The sequence below is a fragment of the Melanerpes formicivorus genome, unplaced genomic scaffold, assembly GCF_026170545.1.
Source record: "Melanerpes formicivorus ecotype bairdi unplaced genomic scaffold, bMelFor1.0.p_v2 SCAF_26, whole genome shotgun sequence".
Taxonomy (NCBI): domain Eukaryota; kingdom Metazoa; phylum Chordata; class Aves; order Piciformes; family Picidae; genus Melanerpes; species Melanerpes formicivorus.
Window position 1 is genome coordinate 3,825,588 of NW_027142378.1, and position 17,983 is coordinate 3,843,570.

Consider the following 17,983-nt stretch of genomic DNA (forward strand, 5'->3'; position numbering starts at 1 on the left):
AGTTACCATGGTAACTTTTCCACAGATAAAAAGAGTTCAAAAGCATCCATTCTATTTCCACCCCCCCCCCCCCCCCATATCTAGGAAAAAAAACACAGTGTTTGTTTTTGAGCAAGAATTACAAGCAGTTACAGGTTTGGAAGCAAGTTATACTACATGGGCTTGTGTATTCTAAGAAGAACATTTTAAAAGGCTTTGGATTTCCTTTAATTGGATATAAAAAACACAAAGCAAAACAAAAAACCTCAACACTAAAATGGGAGGGAAGCAACTGATTCAATGAAAATACATTAAGAAACTCTTCCCTAGTTATAAACTGTGGAGATATATATATGTATTTATATTTGTGTAATTAATGTAATAGCATGCATGTAGTAGGCTGTAAAAGCCCTGCAAATTCATAGAATGGTTTGAATTGGAAGGGACCTTGAAGATCAGCTAATGCCAACCCCTTGGCATGGGCAGGGACACCTCCCACTAGCCTGCGTTAATCAAGACCTCATCCAGTCTGGCCTTGAACACCTCCAGAGAGGGGGTATCCACAATCTCCCCTGGGCAGCCTGTTCTGGCATCTCACCACCCTCACTGGAAAGAATTTCTTCCTTATTTTCAGTCTAAATCTGCACCACTCAAGTTTTTATCCATTGCCCCTCATCCTATCACTACAAGCCCTGTCAGAAGTCCCTGCCCAGGTTTCTTTAGGCCACTTGCATGTACTGGAAGGCTTCTCCAAGGTCTTCCTAGAGCTGCCTCTTTTTTCTCTCCAGGCTGAGCAGCCCCAACTCTCTCAGCATGTCCCCTAAGGGAGATGCTCTGATTATTACCATCATTACAAACATTGTCCTTGTAGTGTGATTCAGTTCAGATCTTGAGGATCTTAAGGGAAAGAAATAAAAACCATAAACCAGGTTTGTTTCAGAGCTGTGCCTTAAGAAGCCTTTTGTTTTCACGAGAGGGTTATGCTGCCTCTATCCTGGACAGATGAAGAATAAGACTTGGGCAGAAAAGTGTAAGAATCCTTTGGGGTCTTCATTGTGGAAGATGCTGAAAACAATGCACTGAACAAATATTTTCCTCTCCACATTGCTTAGAAATGATACAAACATCCACTCAAGCCTGTTCTTCACACCCTTTAAGATTTCTCTCTGCTTGGAAACTTTTAACCTCATTTATCTGTGCCAGCTTGAGGAAAATATTGATTAAAGTATTCCTTTGTAATGTTTTGTTTTGGTTGGGTTTTTTTTGTGGTGTTGCTTTTTTCACCCCCCTCTCTTCATAACATCAAGATTTCTATCTGGTAATTATGGGATTGTCTTTGTGATGGTTATCAAGGCAGTATGATAGCAAGCAATTAAAGTGGATAATCAAAAACCTGCAGAGGACAAAAGTCTCTGGCTCATTTGGCACTACAAAGCTTGCATTAATTCCTGCTTTGCCTTTATTTTTATATACATATATATATATAAAATATTTTCCCTTGATGAGAGTCACATTGCTCCTAATTACAACACAGGTGCTTTAGTGATCCCTTAATAAAAAATACTCTGATGCAGCAAATCAAGGGAGAAAATAAGACTAAGCTGTGTTATGGAATGCCTTGTGTGCTCAGCAAAGTTCTGCTGCTTTTACCAGTGTTTGACAAGTTCACCCCATTCAGGTTTTTCACCTTCATTTTCCTCTTTCTTCTGAAGTATCTAAAATTTGAGTTTGATTTGAGTCAATCATGTCACTGTGGGAAAAATAAGGAAATTATTGGTTGAGTCTGGGGAGAGTTAAAAAAAATTAGAAATAGGCTTTTCTCTTGTTGTTTTTTGCTAGATCAGTGATTCAGGCTCAAGGTGAGGAGAAAGTTCCTCCCAGAAAGAGTAATTGGCCACTGCAATGTGCTGCCCAGGGAGGTGGTGGAGTCACCATCCCTGGAGGTGTTCAAAAAAGGATTGGATGTGGCACTGTGAGCCATGGTTTAGCTGTCAGGAGGTAACAGGTTAGACTTGATGATCTCTGAGGTCTTTTCCAACCTGGTTGACTCTGTGATTCTATGATGCAAAACTGGGGCTAGCAATAGGCAGTGAGAGGTAACTGGTGAGAAACTCTTGTACTGTCCTTTAGGAAACTTCAGTGATTGATATTTTTTTCCAGTGCTGGTCCTTTTAAAACATCAAGGATTGAGAAATTTCTTACCTTTAATAATAAGCTGTCTTTATTCCAAATACCCTATTTTCAGGGTTGAATATTCTTGTTCTTCCTAGTTTAGTGGGAACAGTCCCCAGTCTGGTCCAAAATGGGTGGGTTTATTTACTTTTTCCCCCCAAATGTCATCTTACAATGGTCAGGGGAGGTGATTCTCCTCCTTAACTCTGCTGTGCTGGGACCCCACCCTGAATGTTGTGTCCAGTTCTGGTGTCCCCAGCATAAGAAGGACACAGAGCTGTTGGAGAGAGACTAGAAGAGTGATTTAAGGGCTGGAGCACCTCTACTGTGAAGATAGCACCCCCCCCACCACCAGTCTTCTCCAGACTGAACAATCCCAGCTCCATCAGAATTAGAGCTGCCTTCCAGTACCTGAAGGGATCCTACCGGAAAGCTGCAGAGGGACTTTTCCTGAGGGTGTCTGGAGACAGGACAAGGGGGTATGGATTGAAGGGGAAGGAGAGCAGGATTGGACTGGTGCATAGGAAGAAGTTCCTCATTGTGAGGGTAGTGAGACTCTGGAATAGGCTGCCCAGGGAGGTTGTGGATGCCTCCTGCATGGGGGTGTTTGGGGCCAGGTTGGATGACCCCTTGAGCAGCAGAGTCTAGTTGAGACGTGTCCCTGCCCATGGCAGGGAGTCTGGAGTAGATGATCTTTGAGAACCCTTCCAATAGACTAGAACAATCCAGAAGTCATTTCCTGTTCTCTCTGGGTAAAATAGGAAGTCCTGACTAGCGTAATGAAGTTCTTGGTGTAATTAATAGCAGCCTTGCTTCAAAAGGCTGGCATTTGGGGTGGTAATGTTTGACCAAGATGGAAGCAACTCTATTTTCAGTATTTCTCTGAGGAACTACCCATTTATTTCGGGGGGGGGGGGGGGGGAAGCTCCAAAATTAGGATTAAATATTAAGAATCATTCATTTAGTGCATAGCTGTTGGTTACTCTGCCTGAATATTTGTAGACAAATTACTTAGATGCAGCTAATGCCCAGATCTCACTTCAGAGTAGCTTGTATTAACTTCTGGGATATAATAAATCCACAGGGCCCAATGCTTGAATTAACATAATAATTAAAGTTTCAGCACATTGTTGTAGGTCACAGTAAGAAAATGTTTAATCTTTCTGCATTCATCAGTGTATATTCAAGGCATTGGGAGGTCTACAGAGACTGAATCAAATTTAAGTGTGTCAGAAATGAGCAGAGTGTTTTAAGGAAAATGTGGAAAAGGCTTTTTTAGCCTTGTTGGGTGCTGTTCATAATGGGGTTTGTGCTAACAATAAAAGATACAGCAGAACTGGGTCACTACTCAAGTTACAGCTCATTTAGCAAGAGGAAGCTGTAGGTGTGCAAGAGCCAGAATGTAGAATTAACCTGCCCCTGCCCGCTGCAGAGGCTGGGGGTTGGGTTTATTTCAGAGTCCATTGTCTGCAGGAAAAACCGTCTGAAATGCTCTACAGGAATGACCAAGCACAGGATCTTACAGGCCAGGAGGTGTAGGAAGGTGGGACTTGGACAAATTAAGTGTTGAAGAATGAAACTACCTCCTTTTTTCCAAACAGAAATCTTTTTGGTTGGAAAAGACTTTTAGGATCAAGTCATCATTCTCCAGCTCCACCAAGGCTGGTGCTAAAGCATGTTCCCCAGCATCACATCTCTGCCTCTCTGAAACAGCCACAAATGGGGAGTCAGGCTCCTCCATAAGGAGCCTATTCCAGTCTTTGAGAAACTTTGCAGGAAGAGGTTTCTTCTAATTTCTAACCTAAACCTCCCTTGGAGCAACTTTAGGCCATTTACTATGGGGTCACCAATGCAAGAGGGACATGGATCTGCTGGAGCAGATCCAGAGGGGGGGGCCTGAAGATGCTCAGAGGGCTGCAGCACATCTCTTTTAAAGGTAGACTGAGAGAGTTGGGGCTGTTCAGCCTGGAGAACAGGAGGCTTCCAGGAGACCTTAGAGCTACATTTCAATATCTGAATAGAGCCTATGGGAAGGCTGGGGAGGGACTATTTAGAAGGGCTTGTAGTGACAGGACAAGGGACAATGGTTTGAAACTGGAGCAGGGCAGATGTAGTTTGAACATCAGGAGGAAGTTCTGCACAATGAGAGTGGTGAAATACTGGAACAGGCTACCCAAGGATGTGATTGAGATCCCACCCCTGGAAACATTCAAAATGAGCCTTGCTGTGTCCTTGGGCATCCTGATCTAGTTGGAGAGGTCCCTGCTGAATGCAGTGGAGCTGGACAAGATGACCTTTGAGGGTCCCATTCAATCCAATCTGTGAATTTTCTGCTTTCCAGTCACTTGGAACTACGGAGAAGAGGCTGACTCCCACCTTTCTCCAACCTCCTTTCAGGTAGAAGAATACCAGCCTTAAAAAACGATGGCATTAGATGGATAATTTAATGTAAAGCCAAAGAACATTTCACAATTCCCTTGTCCTTGGGGGAAATATTCAGATGCTGATTAATGCATCACCAGAAATAGGTCAATATCCAGCTCCTCTTGAATCTGCTTTGGAAATTCAGGTTAAATTCCTGAATGTCAGTAGAATTTTTACCAGCAGCTTTTCTTTCTTCTGAGATATTTTTTTTTCACCTGCAATGGATGCAGCCAGTTAATGGCTCATTTACTATGATAGACATCTGCTTGGCACAGAAACCACTACACAAACACAATGAGTGAAGGAAAGATCTCTGTTTCTGTTACCTGCAGAGCCAGTGCAGGCTGCTCTTCAGCTCTGCTGGGAGCTGCACAAACAGGCTGGGGTAGTTTTACAGTATGCCTTTAACATTTTTTTCACAGATCTTGAACAGGAAAGTAGTAAAATGTAAATAAATCACCATGGGGTGTGAAAAGGAAAATAAAGATTATTGTAAACAATTCCTCTTTGTCTCCTCTCTTCTCACTTTGGTGCTCTGGAGAGAATGCTGACTTGCTTCTGCTTGACCTTGGCTGCATTGTTTTGTTAAGTCACAGTATCACAGTATAGCCAAGGTTGGAAGAGAGCTCGAGGATCATTGAGTCCAACCTGTCACCACAGACCCATGACTACACCATGGCACCAAGTGCCACGTCCAATCCCCTCTTGAGCATCTCCAGGGACGGGGACTCCACCACCTCCCTGGGCAGCACATTCCAATGGCAAATGGCTCTCTCAGTGAAGAACTTTCTCCTCACCTTGAGCCTAAACCTCCTCTGGTGCGGCTTGAGACTGTCCCTTTGTTCTGGTGTTGGTTGCCTGGGAGAAGAGACCAACTCCCTCCTGGCTACAACCACCCTTCAGGTAGTTGTAGAGGGCAATGAGGTCTCCCCTGAGCCTCCTCTTCTGCAGGCTAAACAATCCCAGCTCCCTCAGCCTCTCCTTATAGGGCTTGTGCTCAAGACCTCTCACCAGGCTTGTTCCCCTTCTCTGGACATGTTCAAGTGTCTCAATGTCCTTCTTAAACTGAGGGGTCTGGAACTGGACACAGTACTCAAGGTGCAGCCTAACCAATGCAGAGTACAGGGGCACAATGTCCTCCCTGCTCCTGCTGGCCACACTATTCCTAATGCAGGCCAGGATGCCATTGGCCTTCTTGGCCACCTGGGCACACTGCTGGCTCATGTTTAGGCGGCTGTTGCTCAGCACAACAGCAACTTTCTCTGCTCCTTTTCCCTCTTTATCCAGGGGGGTTTGGGTAGGCAGGAAAGGAGAAGCTACCAGCTTCCCCTAGTCTTTTGACCAAGTGTGTGGGGGTTCTTGTGCTGTTTGTTAATTGTATATAGCTGCATGATATTGTAAATGCTGTATATATTTTGTACCTATTCCTTGCATTCCATCATGGTTTGCTTGTAAATACAGCTTTCACTTGCTTCCAGCTGAGCTGATCTGGCAAAGTTAATATTAGGGGGCGGAATTTCAACCCACCACACAGGCTTAAAGGGTTTGGGTTCAAAGGTACCTTAAAGACCATCTTGTTACAACCACTCTGCTGTGGGCAGGGACACCTCCCACTAGTCCAGGTTGCTCGAGGCCTCATCCAACCTGGCCTCAAACCACCTGAAGGGAAGGGGGCATCCACAACCCCCCTGGGCAACCTGTTCCAGTGTCTCACCACCTCAATGGTGACCCAAAAGAATAATTTTATCAGTTTAAAAAAATACTGAAGCCCACCTTTTTTTTTTTTTTTTTCAATCTTACTGGTAATAAGTTCCAGAGATGACACAGTACCAACTATAAGGTAAATATGCCTCTGGTTAGCATGAGAAGTATTGTCTTGAAAAAGAAGGCAAGGGGAGAAGATCAATATGAAGATACTGAAGTTACTGCAATTACTGCAATCACTTGGTCTGTTTCTTGTATGACAGACATAGAAAAGCTGCTTGTTAACTCTGCAGTGGGGAAGAAAAGAGATACTTGAGGGGGGACACATAGAGAACTCCAAAAGTGGATGAGCTCTCCTTGAAGACAGCAGGGAGTTGCGATCTTGTGGCTAGCAAATTGATACACAGCAATGTGCCCTTGTGGTCATGAGGGCAAATGGGATCCTGGAGCTCATCAAGAAGTGTGGCTAGCAGGGCTAGGGAGTTTCTCTCTCCCCTCTACTCTGCCCTGCTGAGACCATGCCTGCAGTCCTGTGTCCAGTTTTGGGCTCAAGAGAGAGACCTGATGGAGAGAGTCTAGTGGGGATGACTGGAGGGACTTGAACATCTGTGCTGTGAGGAAAGATTGACAGACCTATGGCTGTTTAGTCTGGAGAGGAGAAGGCTGAGAGGGGATCTGATCAATGTCGATCAATATCTGAGGGGTGGGTGTCAGGATGAAGGTGCCAGGCTCTGTTCAGTGGTGCCCAGTGGCAGGACAAGGAACAATGGGTACAAGCTGAAACACAGGAGGCTCCAGCTCAACACGAGGAGAGACTTTTGTTGTAAGGGTGGCAGAGCACTGGAACAGGCTGCCCCCCTTTGGAGGCCTTCAAAACCCACCTGCCTGACGTGATCCTGCTCTTGGGCTTGATCTCTGGAGTTCCCTTCCAAACCCTGAAGTTCTGTGACTCTGTGGTTCTTGCTTTGACTTAGAGGATGGAGACATTTGAATGTGCATATTGTCTCCATAGCCCCAGACTAACATACAAACAAATACTCCTTGAATAATAAAATAATAAGATGATCCTGCAGTTAAATTGCATTTTAGGCCTCAATTTCATTTTAGGACTCCAATGCAAAGGAAAACAAGCATAAAAGAATTAGGAAAGAGTGGACAGCTAGTCTGCAAATCTCCTGTTTAATGCTCATTAATTTTAGAGGTAATTTTTTGCCCATCATAAAAAAAGTTTTAGCGGTGGACAGACCTTTATTTTTAGAACCTTTTGCCACTGTACACATGGTTTATGTGAGTACTGAGGTAAAAGTGGCCTCAGCAGTAGTACTGAGGGATGGGGTCCTGATTTACTTTAAAACCAGCTGCCTATTAATGCCCAAACTGAATGCTGGAGGGATTGCAATCCAAACTCTCAACAAATCAGTAGGGAGTTGGAACCTTAGGCAAGATTATAGATGACAATTATAGGATGTGCTCTCGATTGACAGATGCAATAATTCTTTCTTCCCTAGAGTTCAGAAGGGTTTAAATTATTTCATGGAGGTAATAACTGACCTGATGTTTCAGTGAGGAGTGCTGGTGTGTTTTTTGAAGACCTCTTCAATCTTAATTAACTTGAAAGTATCCAGAACTGTCATCAAATTCACAGATTGCATTGGGTTGGAAGGGACTCTCAAAGGACGTCTTGTCCAATCCCAGTGCAGTCAGCAGGGACACTTCCAGCTAGATCAGGCTGCCCAGGGACACATGGAGTCTGATCTTAAATGTCTCCAGGCACAGGACCTCAACCTCATCCCTGGGAGACCTGTTCCAGTATTTCACCACTGTCGTTGTGCAGAACTTCCTCCTGATGTCCAACCTAAATCTTCTCTGCTCCAGTTGCAAACTGTTGTCCCTCATCTAAACAGTTCCTCCCCAGCCTTCCTGTGGGTCTCCTTCAGATGTTGAATTGCTGTTCTAAGGTCTCCCTAAAGCCTTTCCTTATCAAGGCTGAACACCCCTAGTTCTTTCAGCCTGTCTTCATAGCAGAGGTGCCCCAGCCCTTTGATCATCTTTGTGGGCCTCCTCTGGACACGGTCCAGCAGATCCATGTCTCTCTTGTACTCCAGCTGAGGTCTCACCAGAGCAGAGTGGCAGAATCATTTATTGACCTGCTGGCCACGCTGCTTTTGATGCAGTCCAGCAGGAAGTCTCATGATATGTCCGCATTCAGCTGTCTTGAGTGTTGTACCTCAAGGCTTTTACTCATTTGCTCAGGGTGCTAAGAACAGAGGAGAGACTTTAGAAAAGCAGAGGTATGTTCAGCAATTCACACTTGGTTGCAGAAGCAGGCTCAGTTGTTAGCTTTATAGACCTCTTGGTGCAAACATTTTCTGAGTGTACAGCAATGTTGTCACTCTGGCTTCTGCACCATGTGGTAAATGTAAGACCAGGTGGACCTCTGGGGCTCTACATCCAAACAGCTGAGCAGTGGGAGAGCCATGAGGCATGCATGGAGAAGGAGGAAACTGAAGGCAGCTAGTAAGAGCATTTGTGTTCAAATGATGGTTTGAAACAAATTTTCAGTGTTATTATGCTATAGGGAAGGGAAAAATAAATCTTATTTCTTCTGAGGTGGGATGAAAGGGGTTTATTCCACCTTGAGCTGGCATAGAATTTTTCCTGTACTACAGGTTTTTGTGCTCAAATAGTCAGCCCAGTTACACATGGTCTTTGTGCTTCTGGGGAAGAACCAACAGTTGTGTTCAAGCTGTACAGGAGGCACCAGCTTCTGGCTCCTGCTGTTGTTGACACAGGCTTCACTTTTTTCCTTGTTGGGTAGGAGCTGGACCTTTATCATAGAATCCTTTCATATCTCTCTGCTCTGAGGACAGGCTGAGGGAGCTGGGGGTGTTCAGCCTGGAGAAGACTCCAGAAGGACCTGAGAGCTGCTTTCCACTAGGTGAAGGGATCCTCCAGGAAGGCTGCAGAGGGACTTTTCCTGAGGGTGTGTGGCAGTTTAGGCTAAGTGCCTTCTGCTGCCGCCACACAAGATACACCTCCGGTGTCACGAGTGTCCAGCCCAGTGGGTGGACACAGGAAACAGCCTATTTCATACCCATCATCTCCTGCTCCCTATACATTTATTGTCAAAGTCTCTCACTTTCTACTTTCCCTACTCCTGTGAGAGGTGCTTCTCTCTCTGGTAATGGTGGGGGAATATTTCGAGGTCTCTCAGGCCTGGCTAGGCCTAATGCCAGGAGGAGAAGCGGGAAGGGCAGTCTGAGATGTGCCCAGCCTGAGACCAGCCTAGCAGTGGGGGAGGCGGGAAGAAAGAGTCCTGGGGGGTTTGGGTGTACCCTCAGGTAGGGAGAAGGGAAATGCTGAGAGGCTTCTGGGTATGCTGTAAGGGACTCTGTATGCCTTGGGTTTGTCACTATGCTTGTAGCTTCTGTAAAACACTTCACTGCTTTTCCATTTCCATTTTCCCATCACTTCTGCAATCCGTTTGTGCAAGCCTCATTTTTCTGCCTCGGTGGGAGGCAAGAGAGGATCTGCCTGGCCTTAAACTGGGACAGGGTATCTAGAGACAGGGCAAGGGGAAACAGATTTAAACTGAAGAACAGGTTTAGACTGGATCTTAGGAAAAAATTCTGTGCTATGAGGGTGGTAAGACTCTGGAATGGATTGTCCAGAGAGGTGGTGGTTGCCCCCTCCCTGGAGATGCTCATGGGTGGCTTGGATGGGCCCTTGAGTGACCTGAGCTAGTTGAGAGGTGTCCCTGCCCATGGCAGGGAGGTTGGAGTAGATGTTCTCTGAGGTCTCTTCCAACCTGTGCCATTCTAGGATTCTATGATCCTACCAAGCTCCTGTGCTGTGCTAATAATTATTAAGCTATGTCAGGCAGTTATTTTAGACAGTCTCTTTAAGAGGTGAAATTAGTATCAGACGTTTCTAAGATGAGTCAATGGTTCTGACAGAATCACTCTTATCTGTGCCCTTTTTTCCTACTTTTACCATCACTTGAGAAATGAGACCTTAACTTTTAAGTTAGATGCACATAATGATGCAAATACGTCAAATAATCTGACACTGTACATCTTTCACCTCCTTAAGCATGGTGACTGCATAAAGAACCAAGTATCATAGGATAAAGTATCAGTGGTGTAAATATGCTGTCTGCAGTGGAATTTACCAGGAGATAACTTGGCCCAGACATGACAGCAAATCTTTCCTCTAAAATGTCAATACAGCATTAGAGTCCAATTATTTCTATACTCTGCTAATCTTCTGCTTTTTCAGTGTTCCTGCAGGCTGCTATAAAAAGATCATTGGCAACCTCACTAGGGAGACCTCCTTACCAAGCACTTCCAAAGACTTATATTGTCTGAAAAAAGACCACAAAGATCAGTAGGTGGTAATGAGACCCCCTCTGCTCTGCTCTTGTGAGACCCCACCTGGAGTCCTGCATCCAGTTCTGGGGCCCCCAACATAAGAAGTGCTGGAATGGAATCACAGAATCAACCAGTTTGGAAAAGACCTTTGAGATCATCAAGTCCAACCTATTACCCAACACCATCTAATCAACTAAACCATGGCACTAAGTGCCTCATCCAGGCTTTTTTTAAACAATTCTAGGGATGGTGACTCCACCACCTCCCCTGAGAAGGGCTTCAGAGGAGAATCATTAAGATAATCAGAGGGCTGAAGAACTTCTCCTATGGGGTCAGGCTGAGAGAGTTGGGCTGCTCAGCCTGGAGAATAGAAGGCTCTGGGGAGACCTTAGAGGAACCTTCCAGTACCTGAAAGGGGCCTAAAAGAAACCTGAGGAGGGACTTTTCATAGGGCTTGTAGTGATGGGATGTAAATTATTTTTGGCTAATGATCTGTCTTTGGAAAATGTTGAGGTTCCAGTGGCTGTTCTGAGGCCTGGATAAGCACTTGGGCAGTTGTTCAGCATATCTTTTACTGTGGCAGAGAAACTGAAGCCTGCATTGACTGTCCACATAATGCTGGCCTGGTCTCCTAACACCTAACCCAAGTCCCTCACTGAGGTTTAAGGCTTGAAACATGTTGAGTTAAAAGAGCAAGGTGGCCAAGAAAGCCAATGGCATCCTGGCCTGTTTTAGAAATGCTGTGTCCAGCAGGAGCAGGGAGGTGATTGTCCCCTTGTACTCAGTTCTGGGGAGGTCGCATCTCAAGTATTGTGTCCAGTTTTGGGCACCTTGATACAGGAGAGATGTGGAGGTGCTGGAGCCAGGGCAGAGGAGGGCAAGGAAGCCGGGGAATAAATCTGATAAAGAGCAACTGAAGGAGCTGGGGCTGCTTAGTTTGGAAAAGAGGAGGCTGAGGGGAGAACTCATTGCTGTCTACAACTACCTGAAAAGACCTTGTGGAGAGGCTGGTACTGGTCTCTTCTCACAGGTAATTAGTGATAGAACAAGAAGAAACAGCCTCAAGCTGCACTAGGGAAGGTTTAGACTGGACAGTAGGAAGAGTTTTTTCCCAGCAAGAGTGGTCAGGCATTGGAATGTGCTGCCCAGGGAGGTGGTGGAGTCACCAAGCCTGGATGTATTTAAAGGTAATCTGTATGTGGTGTTTGGGGCTATGGTTTAGGGGTGACCCTTGTAGAGCAGGGTTCTGGGTTGGACTTGGTGATCCTGAGGGTCCTTTCCAACATGAATGACTCTGTGATTCCGTGGCTGTAGCAGTGTTCTCTACATTGGACATTTTGCAGTTGGTTGTTAACTGAACAAGAATGCTTTCAACATTCTCATGTCAAACTTTGCCCTTTGGAGTTATAATTTGAAGGTGTTATCACTGTGAGGAAAAACTGCAAGACTTTCCAATCTACTTTTCAATGTAGTGACTGTTCATAGGGGGAAAAAAAAATTGTCCACTTATTTTCACCTTCTAGCAGTCTGTTTAATGTACCCTAAGATGGCTTCATTCCTAGAAACTGCTGCGCTCTTTACTCTCCCTCCCCCAACTGCAAGTTTGCTTTTGAAGTGCAGACTCTCTGTGTGATTAAAACAAAAGGAAGAGAAAATTAATGAGGAAATTGTATGGTCCTAGCCATTTTAGAAATGAATTACAACTGCTGTTTAGTGCAATGGAGTCATTTATCACTGATAGAGTGCTCACTCCAAGTCATTTATCATGAGTAGCAAGGATCATCATTTAATTCTAACCTGAGATGGTGAGGAGGCATCAGAGGCTTACGCTGCACCAATTCATATTGGTAATTGGCAGCTGATTTCATGACTGTGTGAAATAAAACAGGGGCTGAAAAAGCTATTCTAAGTTTCTCTTTGCTCCTGCAAGGTGACTTTGTATCTCTTGGGCTGTTAAGTTCCTGCTGTCAGATGGCATTTTAGTTTGCATTTCAGTTTGCTTAAATCTGTGCTGGCTTTCCTCCTCTGTTGGTTGCAGGCAGCGCAGGGGACTCGGCAGTCATGAGGCTACACCTTGAGGCCTGGGTTCAAGTTTTGTGGTCTTCACTCCAAGAAGGATATTGGGGTGCTGGAGCATGACCAGAGAAGGGCAATGAAGCTGGTGAAGGGTCTGGAGAACAGGGCTGGTGAGGAGCAGCTGAGGGAAGTGGGGTTGTTTAGCATGGAGAAAAGGAGGATGACAGAAGACTTCATTGCTTTCTACAGCTCCCTGACAGGAAGCAGAAGTGAAGCTGGTGTTGGTCTCTTTATCTAAGTAACCAGTGAGAGCACAAGAGGAAGTGTCCTCAGGTTGCACCAGGGGAGCTTTAGGTTGGATTTTAGGAAACATTTCTTGGATGCAAGAGAGTTCTGGGATTGGAACAGGCTGCCCAGGGAGGTGGTAGAGTCACCATCCCTGGAGGTGTTTTAGAAGCTGCAGATGTGATGCTTCAGGATATAGTTTAGTGGTTATGGTAGCTGGGTCATGGTTGGGCTCCATGATTTTGGGGGGGGGTCTTTTCCAACTTTAATGATGCTATGATTTCTGCATGTTTAGGATTGTAATTGCAGTAATAGAAAGTTATTTACAGTATTCAAACTTGAGAATAACAGCCTGTGCAAGTCAGCTCTTAGTGTTCATGTTATCTTGTGGTTTTCTATGCAGGTAATTACATTTTAATCATTAAATGAAGTGCAACACTTATACTGGCTGGAATGACTGCCATGCATTTTTAATGGCTTCTCCTAAGGGTCATTAGGTCATAACTTGGAAAAAAGAAGTCAAATCAAGCAAAACCAACAAACAAACAACATCATACTTCTAAAATGCACTTTTACAGTCAATGAAAGTTGTGGTATGAAATGTAGCAACAGATTAAAAATGCATTTTATGGAAAGCATGGGAATGTTTCAAGTCAGATTTTTCCATCTGCCCATTATAAACATATACTTTGCTGTCAAGAGGTCAATAGTGCATCTGCCTCACATTAGAGAGTCAATATAGGGATGCTCACCAGTGTTGCTTCATGGCTGCTTTTTTGTCCTGTGGCTAATTGATGGGACATTTTGATCTCCTGCTGTCTATCTGCTGGCAATGTCTCTATTGCCTAGTGACAAAACCAAGCAAAGACTTGCAGCCTGGCCCTGGTTTTTCTAAGTCTTTACTCTCCTGTACTGAAACCACCCAGTGGCAGAGCTGTGGATGGTTCATAGGTTCATAGAATGCTTTGGTTTGGAAGAGACTTTAAAGATCACCTAGTTCCAACTCCCCCTCACCATAGACAGGGACATCTTCCACTAGCCCAAGTTGCTCAAGGTCTCATCCAACTTGGCCTTTAACATCTCCAGGAAGGGGGCATCCACAGCCTCCTTGGGCAACCTGTTCCAGTGTCTCACCACCCTCACTGGAAATAAATTATTTCTGTATCTCCAGTTTAAATATGCCATCCTCAAGCTTGTGAATCTGCAGATTCACAGACTGTGTCAGGTTGGAAGGGACCCTCACAGGTCATCTTGTCCACCCCCCCTGCACTCAGCGGGGACACCTCCAACTAGAGCAGGCTGCTCAGGGCCACATGGAGTCTGTTCTTGAATGTCTCCTCAACCATATCCCTGGGCAGCCTGTTCCAGTACTTCACCACTGTCATTGTGCAGAACTTCCTCCTAATATCCAACCTAAATCTGCCCTGCTCCAGTTTCAGACTGAAAATGACAATGTAATGCTTTGTTTTGTTGAGATACTTCCTGTGAAGAGGTTCTACTCACTTAATCTCCCTTCAGTCTTTGAAACCAATAGTTTTCAGGTTTCCTCCTTCTGGTATCCTAAGAATTGTGGTTTTAGTTGTCAGATGCCTGTGGAACACTGTTGTAGCTCTTAGCAGGCAGCACCTGCTGCAAAATGAGATGACTGCCTAGTTGAGTATGCAAACTGTCTCTTTAGCTGCTCAGTCGAGCCCTGTGACCTTTTCTCTGTCAGATGGGTTTGTTTTTTCATATCAGTGAGACTCATGAGAACTTTTTTATTGGTGAGGGAGTGGTCAGGCATTGGAATAGGTTGTCCAGGGAGATGGTGGAGTCACCAGCCCTGGAGCTGTTTAAGAAATGCATGGATGTGGCACTTGGGGGCATGGTTTAATGGGCATGGTGGGGTTGGGTTGACAGTTGGACTTGATCTCAGAGCTCTCTTGCAATTTGAATAATTATATGGTTCTATGCCATTTCCATCAGTCCAAACTGTTTTAATTGCTATAAAATAGTTTTCCCCAAGTTGTGTTTCTCTTACTCATGGTGGTGACAGGTAAGGGACCTCCCTGTCTGCATCTTGATCTGTGAACTTTTCCATACTATTTTTGTGTTGAGCTGTTCAGGGCGAGGTTGGATGAGGCCCTGAGCAATCTGATCTAGTGGGAGGTGTCCCTGCCCATGGCAGGAGATGGGAACTGGATGATCTTTGAGGTCCCTTCTAAGCTAAACCATTGTATGAATGTGTTCATCTATGAATCAGAGTAACTCAATATGATTAATAATACAAATATAAAAAGATGTGAATGTGTGTTGTTTGCTTCTTGATTTCAGGTTGCCCAGGGAGGTTGTGGATGCTCCCTCCCTGGAGGTGTTCAAGGCCAGGCTGGATGAAGCCTTAAGCAACCTGGGCTAGTGGGAGGTGCATGGGCATTGGAACTAGATGATCTCTAAGATCCCTTCCAACCCAACCCATTCTATGAATCCATGGAAATGAAAAATCGTGCACACAGAAATTGTAACCTACTCTTCAACTCTGCAGTAATTTGCTGTGGTTGTAATAATATGCCTCAAGCAAGCTGGTCTAGTGGCTCATGGCAGGGGGGTTGGAACTTGAAGATCTTGGAGGTCCCTTCCACCTCACACCATCCTATAAATCTATGAATAATTCCTTTTTGACACAATGCTTACAGTGCTGCTGCTGGATTAACCATGAAAAGAATGAACGAACGTTGCTTTTAATGATGCGTGAGGGACTTATTTGTCTTTCTCTCCTTTTGTTTGCCAGGAAAAGAAGAATATATTGCAACGTTCAAGGGATCAGAATACTTCTGCTATGATCTATCTCAGAACCCCATCCAGAGCAGCAGCGACGAAATAACTCTGTCCTTTAAAACGCTTCAGAGGAACGGACTGATGCTTCACACGGGGAAATCGGCTGATTATGTCAACCTCGCACTGAAGAATGGAGCGGTCTCCTTGGTCATTAATTTGGGCTCAGGGGCCTTTGAAGCGCTGGTGGAACCCGTGAATGGGAAATTCAATGACAATGCCTGGCATGATGTGAAAGTAACCAGGAATCTGCGTCAGGTAACAGTACAATGGATACAAGAATGAGTGGCTTTGTTATGAGTAAATGCTTGATGAGCTGAGAATCGCACAGTGTGACATTGGATGTTTAGCAGGCGTTTGAGTAGTGGGTTGTTTTGTTGTTTTCCTTTTGATTTGCACAAGGAGGGATATTCCTGCCACACTTGAGCAGGGGCATATCTAGAAAGTAGTAGGGCAAGCAGCTGTCTGAGACATCAGGTAGAGGTTTGAAAAACCGCAAGGTAGCACCCGGGTGTTTCTCTTAGCACGACTGTCTGCCCTTGCAGCTTTGCCTTAGTCAAGGCTGGTAACTTTCCATAGGGCATGAGTGACTCTGAATAGAAACTCTTTGATTTAAACAAATGTTTTCTCTATTTTTCTCTTTTAAAAAAGAAATAATGAAAAAAAAAAGAAGCAAAGGGATCAGTAAATTTGTCCTCAGATCAAGTTTGGATGCTCTGTGTGGAGGCATCTTGCATGTCATGCCACGTTTTAAAACAGCAGGAAAATAAATCAATCGACAAACAAACAAAAAGCTTAGGGACCTTGCATGCTTGCTTTTAGCGATGTGGTAGGGGGGTTGCAGTAGGTGAGCAGTTCAGTTTGAGGTTGGGGGTGGGAGGGCTGAGAGCACAGAGACTACCATGTATGTGTGTATACTGTATGTGCTACCCCAGTGTACAATATATGCACGTATGTGGCACGGAGCTGTTATGTATATTGATGTTCTAAAGTACTTTTAACGGTAGTAACATGTAATCTTGTGGAAGTGCTATATATATATATTTTTTTTTCCTCCCCTCCTGCCCTAAATGTCTGTCTTAAGTAAATATCCTTAACGTATTTTGTTGTTTCTCTAAGCAGTTGCAGCTTGATTGGAATATCTTTCGTTTCCCTCTAGTTAAAAACAGCTCTGCTTTGTGGAGCTGCTAACTAATCCATCTAATCTCTTCTTTCCCTTTTCTTTTTTATTTCCTGAAGGTGGTTTAGCTATGATTTTTCTAGTTTGGAATTTCTTTTTTTTTTGTTTGTTGTATATCATATTATTAATTTTTTTAGTGATGAGCTGGAGGAGTGTAGAAATACACTGTGAGATTTTGTTTAGAGCAAATAAACAAACGTTGTTTTCACCATAAACCCGAAGTAACCCTTTAGATGAAATAGTAGGTTGGGTTACTCCTGCATTAAGCAGCCTTTGTGTTGAAGTTGCCAAACAGCATCTCTACCAGAATATCTCTTTTTGCCAAGAGTATAGAAACTGTGTTCTGCTTCCTAATTACTTGGTAATGGGGAGATGGAAAGTTATTTGAAAGAGACAGCAAGGGACCCACTTTCTAGATTTGCCTTTGCACATGTTACCTACCAAACCTGTTAATTTAATGATGACATTTGGGGGGGGGGGCGGGGGGGGAGAAGGGGAGAGGGGAGGGTTCAAAGTGCAGCTTACCTCTATAGATGTAAATTAGGTGCATGTGCAGAAGGCAGTTGCAGAAATCCATTCTACTCATTCTCTGTGTCAGGATCTTTGCTTTGTTTCATTGCAGTAAACTGTGATCCTAAAGTCCATCAATATGACCGTAAGAAGTTTTGGAGTCGAGGAGGATTCCTTGAGTGTTGTGAAAAAAAAAAACAAAACAAACAAAAAAAAAGAAAAAGAAAAGAATGAAATAAATTTAAAAAAAATAAAGAAAAAAATGAACCAAAACAAACAAAAAAGAACCAAAACAAAAAACAAATCAAAACAAAAACAAAACAAAATGGAACCAAAACAATAAACCCAAAACAAAACAGAACCAAACCAAAAGAAAACAAAAAAGAACCAAAACAAAAAAAGAACCAAAACAAAAAAAGAACCAAAACAAAAAAGAACCAAAATGAAAACCAAACCAAAACGAAAAAGAACCAAAACAACCAAAATCAAATCAAAGAAACCAAATCAACCAAAATCAAATCAAAGAAACCAA

General features: G+C 44.1%; 1 protein-coding gene across 1 annotated transcript in view; it reads left to right on the forward strand.

The window, feature by feature from the left end:
• Window positions 1-17,983, forward strand: part of NRXN1 (neurexin 1) — an 814,281-nt gene that overhangs the window by 250,146 nt on the left and 546,152 nt on the right. Inside the window, 1 exon segment of the mRNA XM_068153449.1 lies at window positions 15,718-16,019. Within this exon segment, the coding sequence (XP_068009550.1) occupies window positions 15,718-16,019 (302 nt within the window).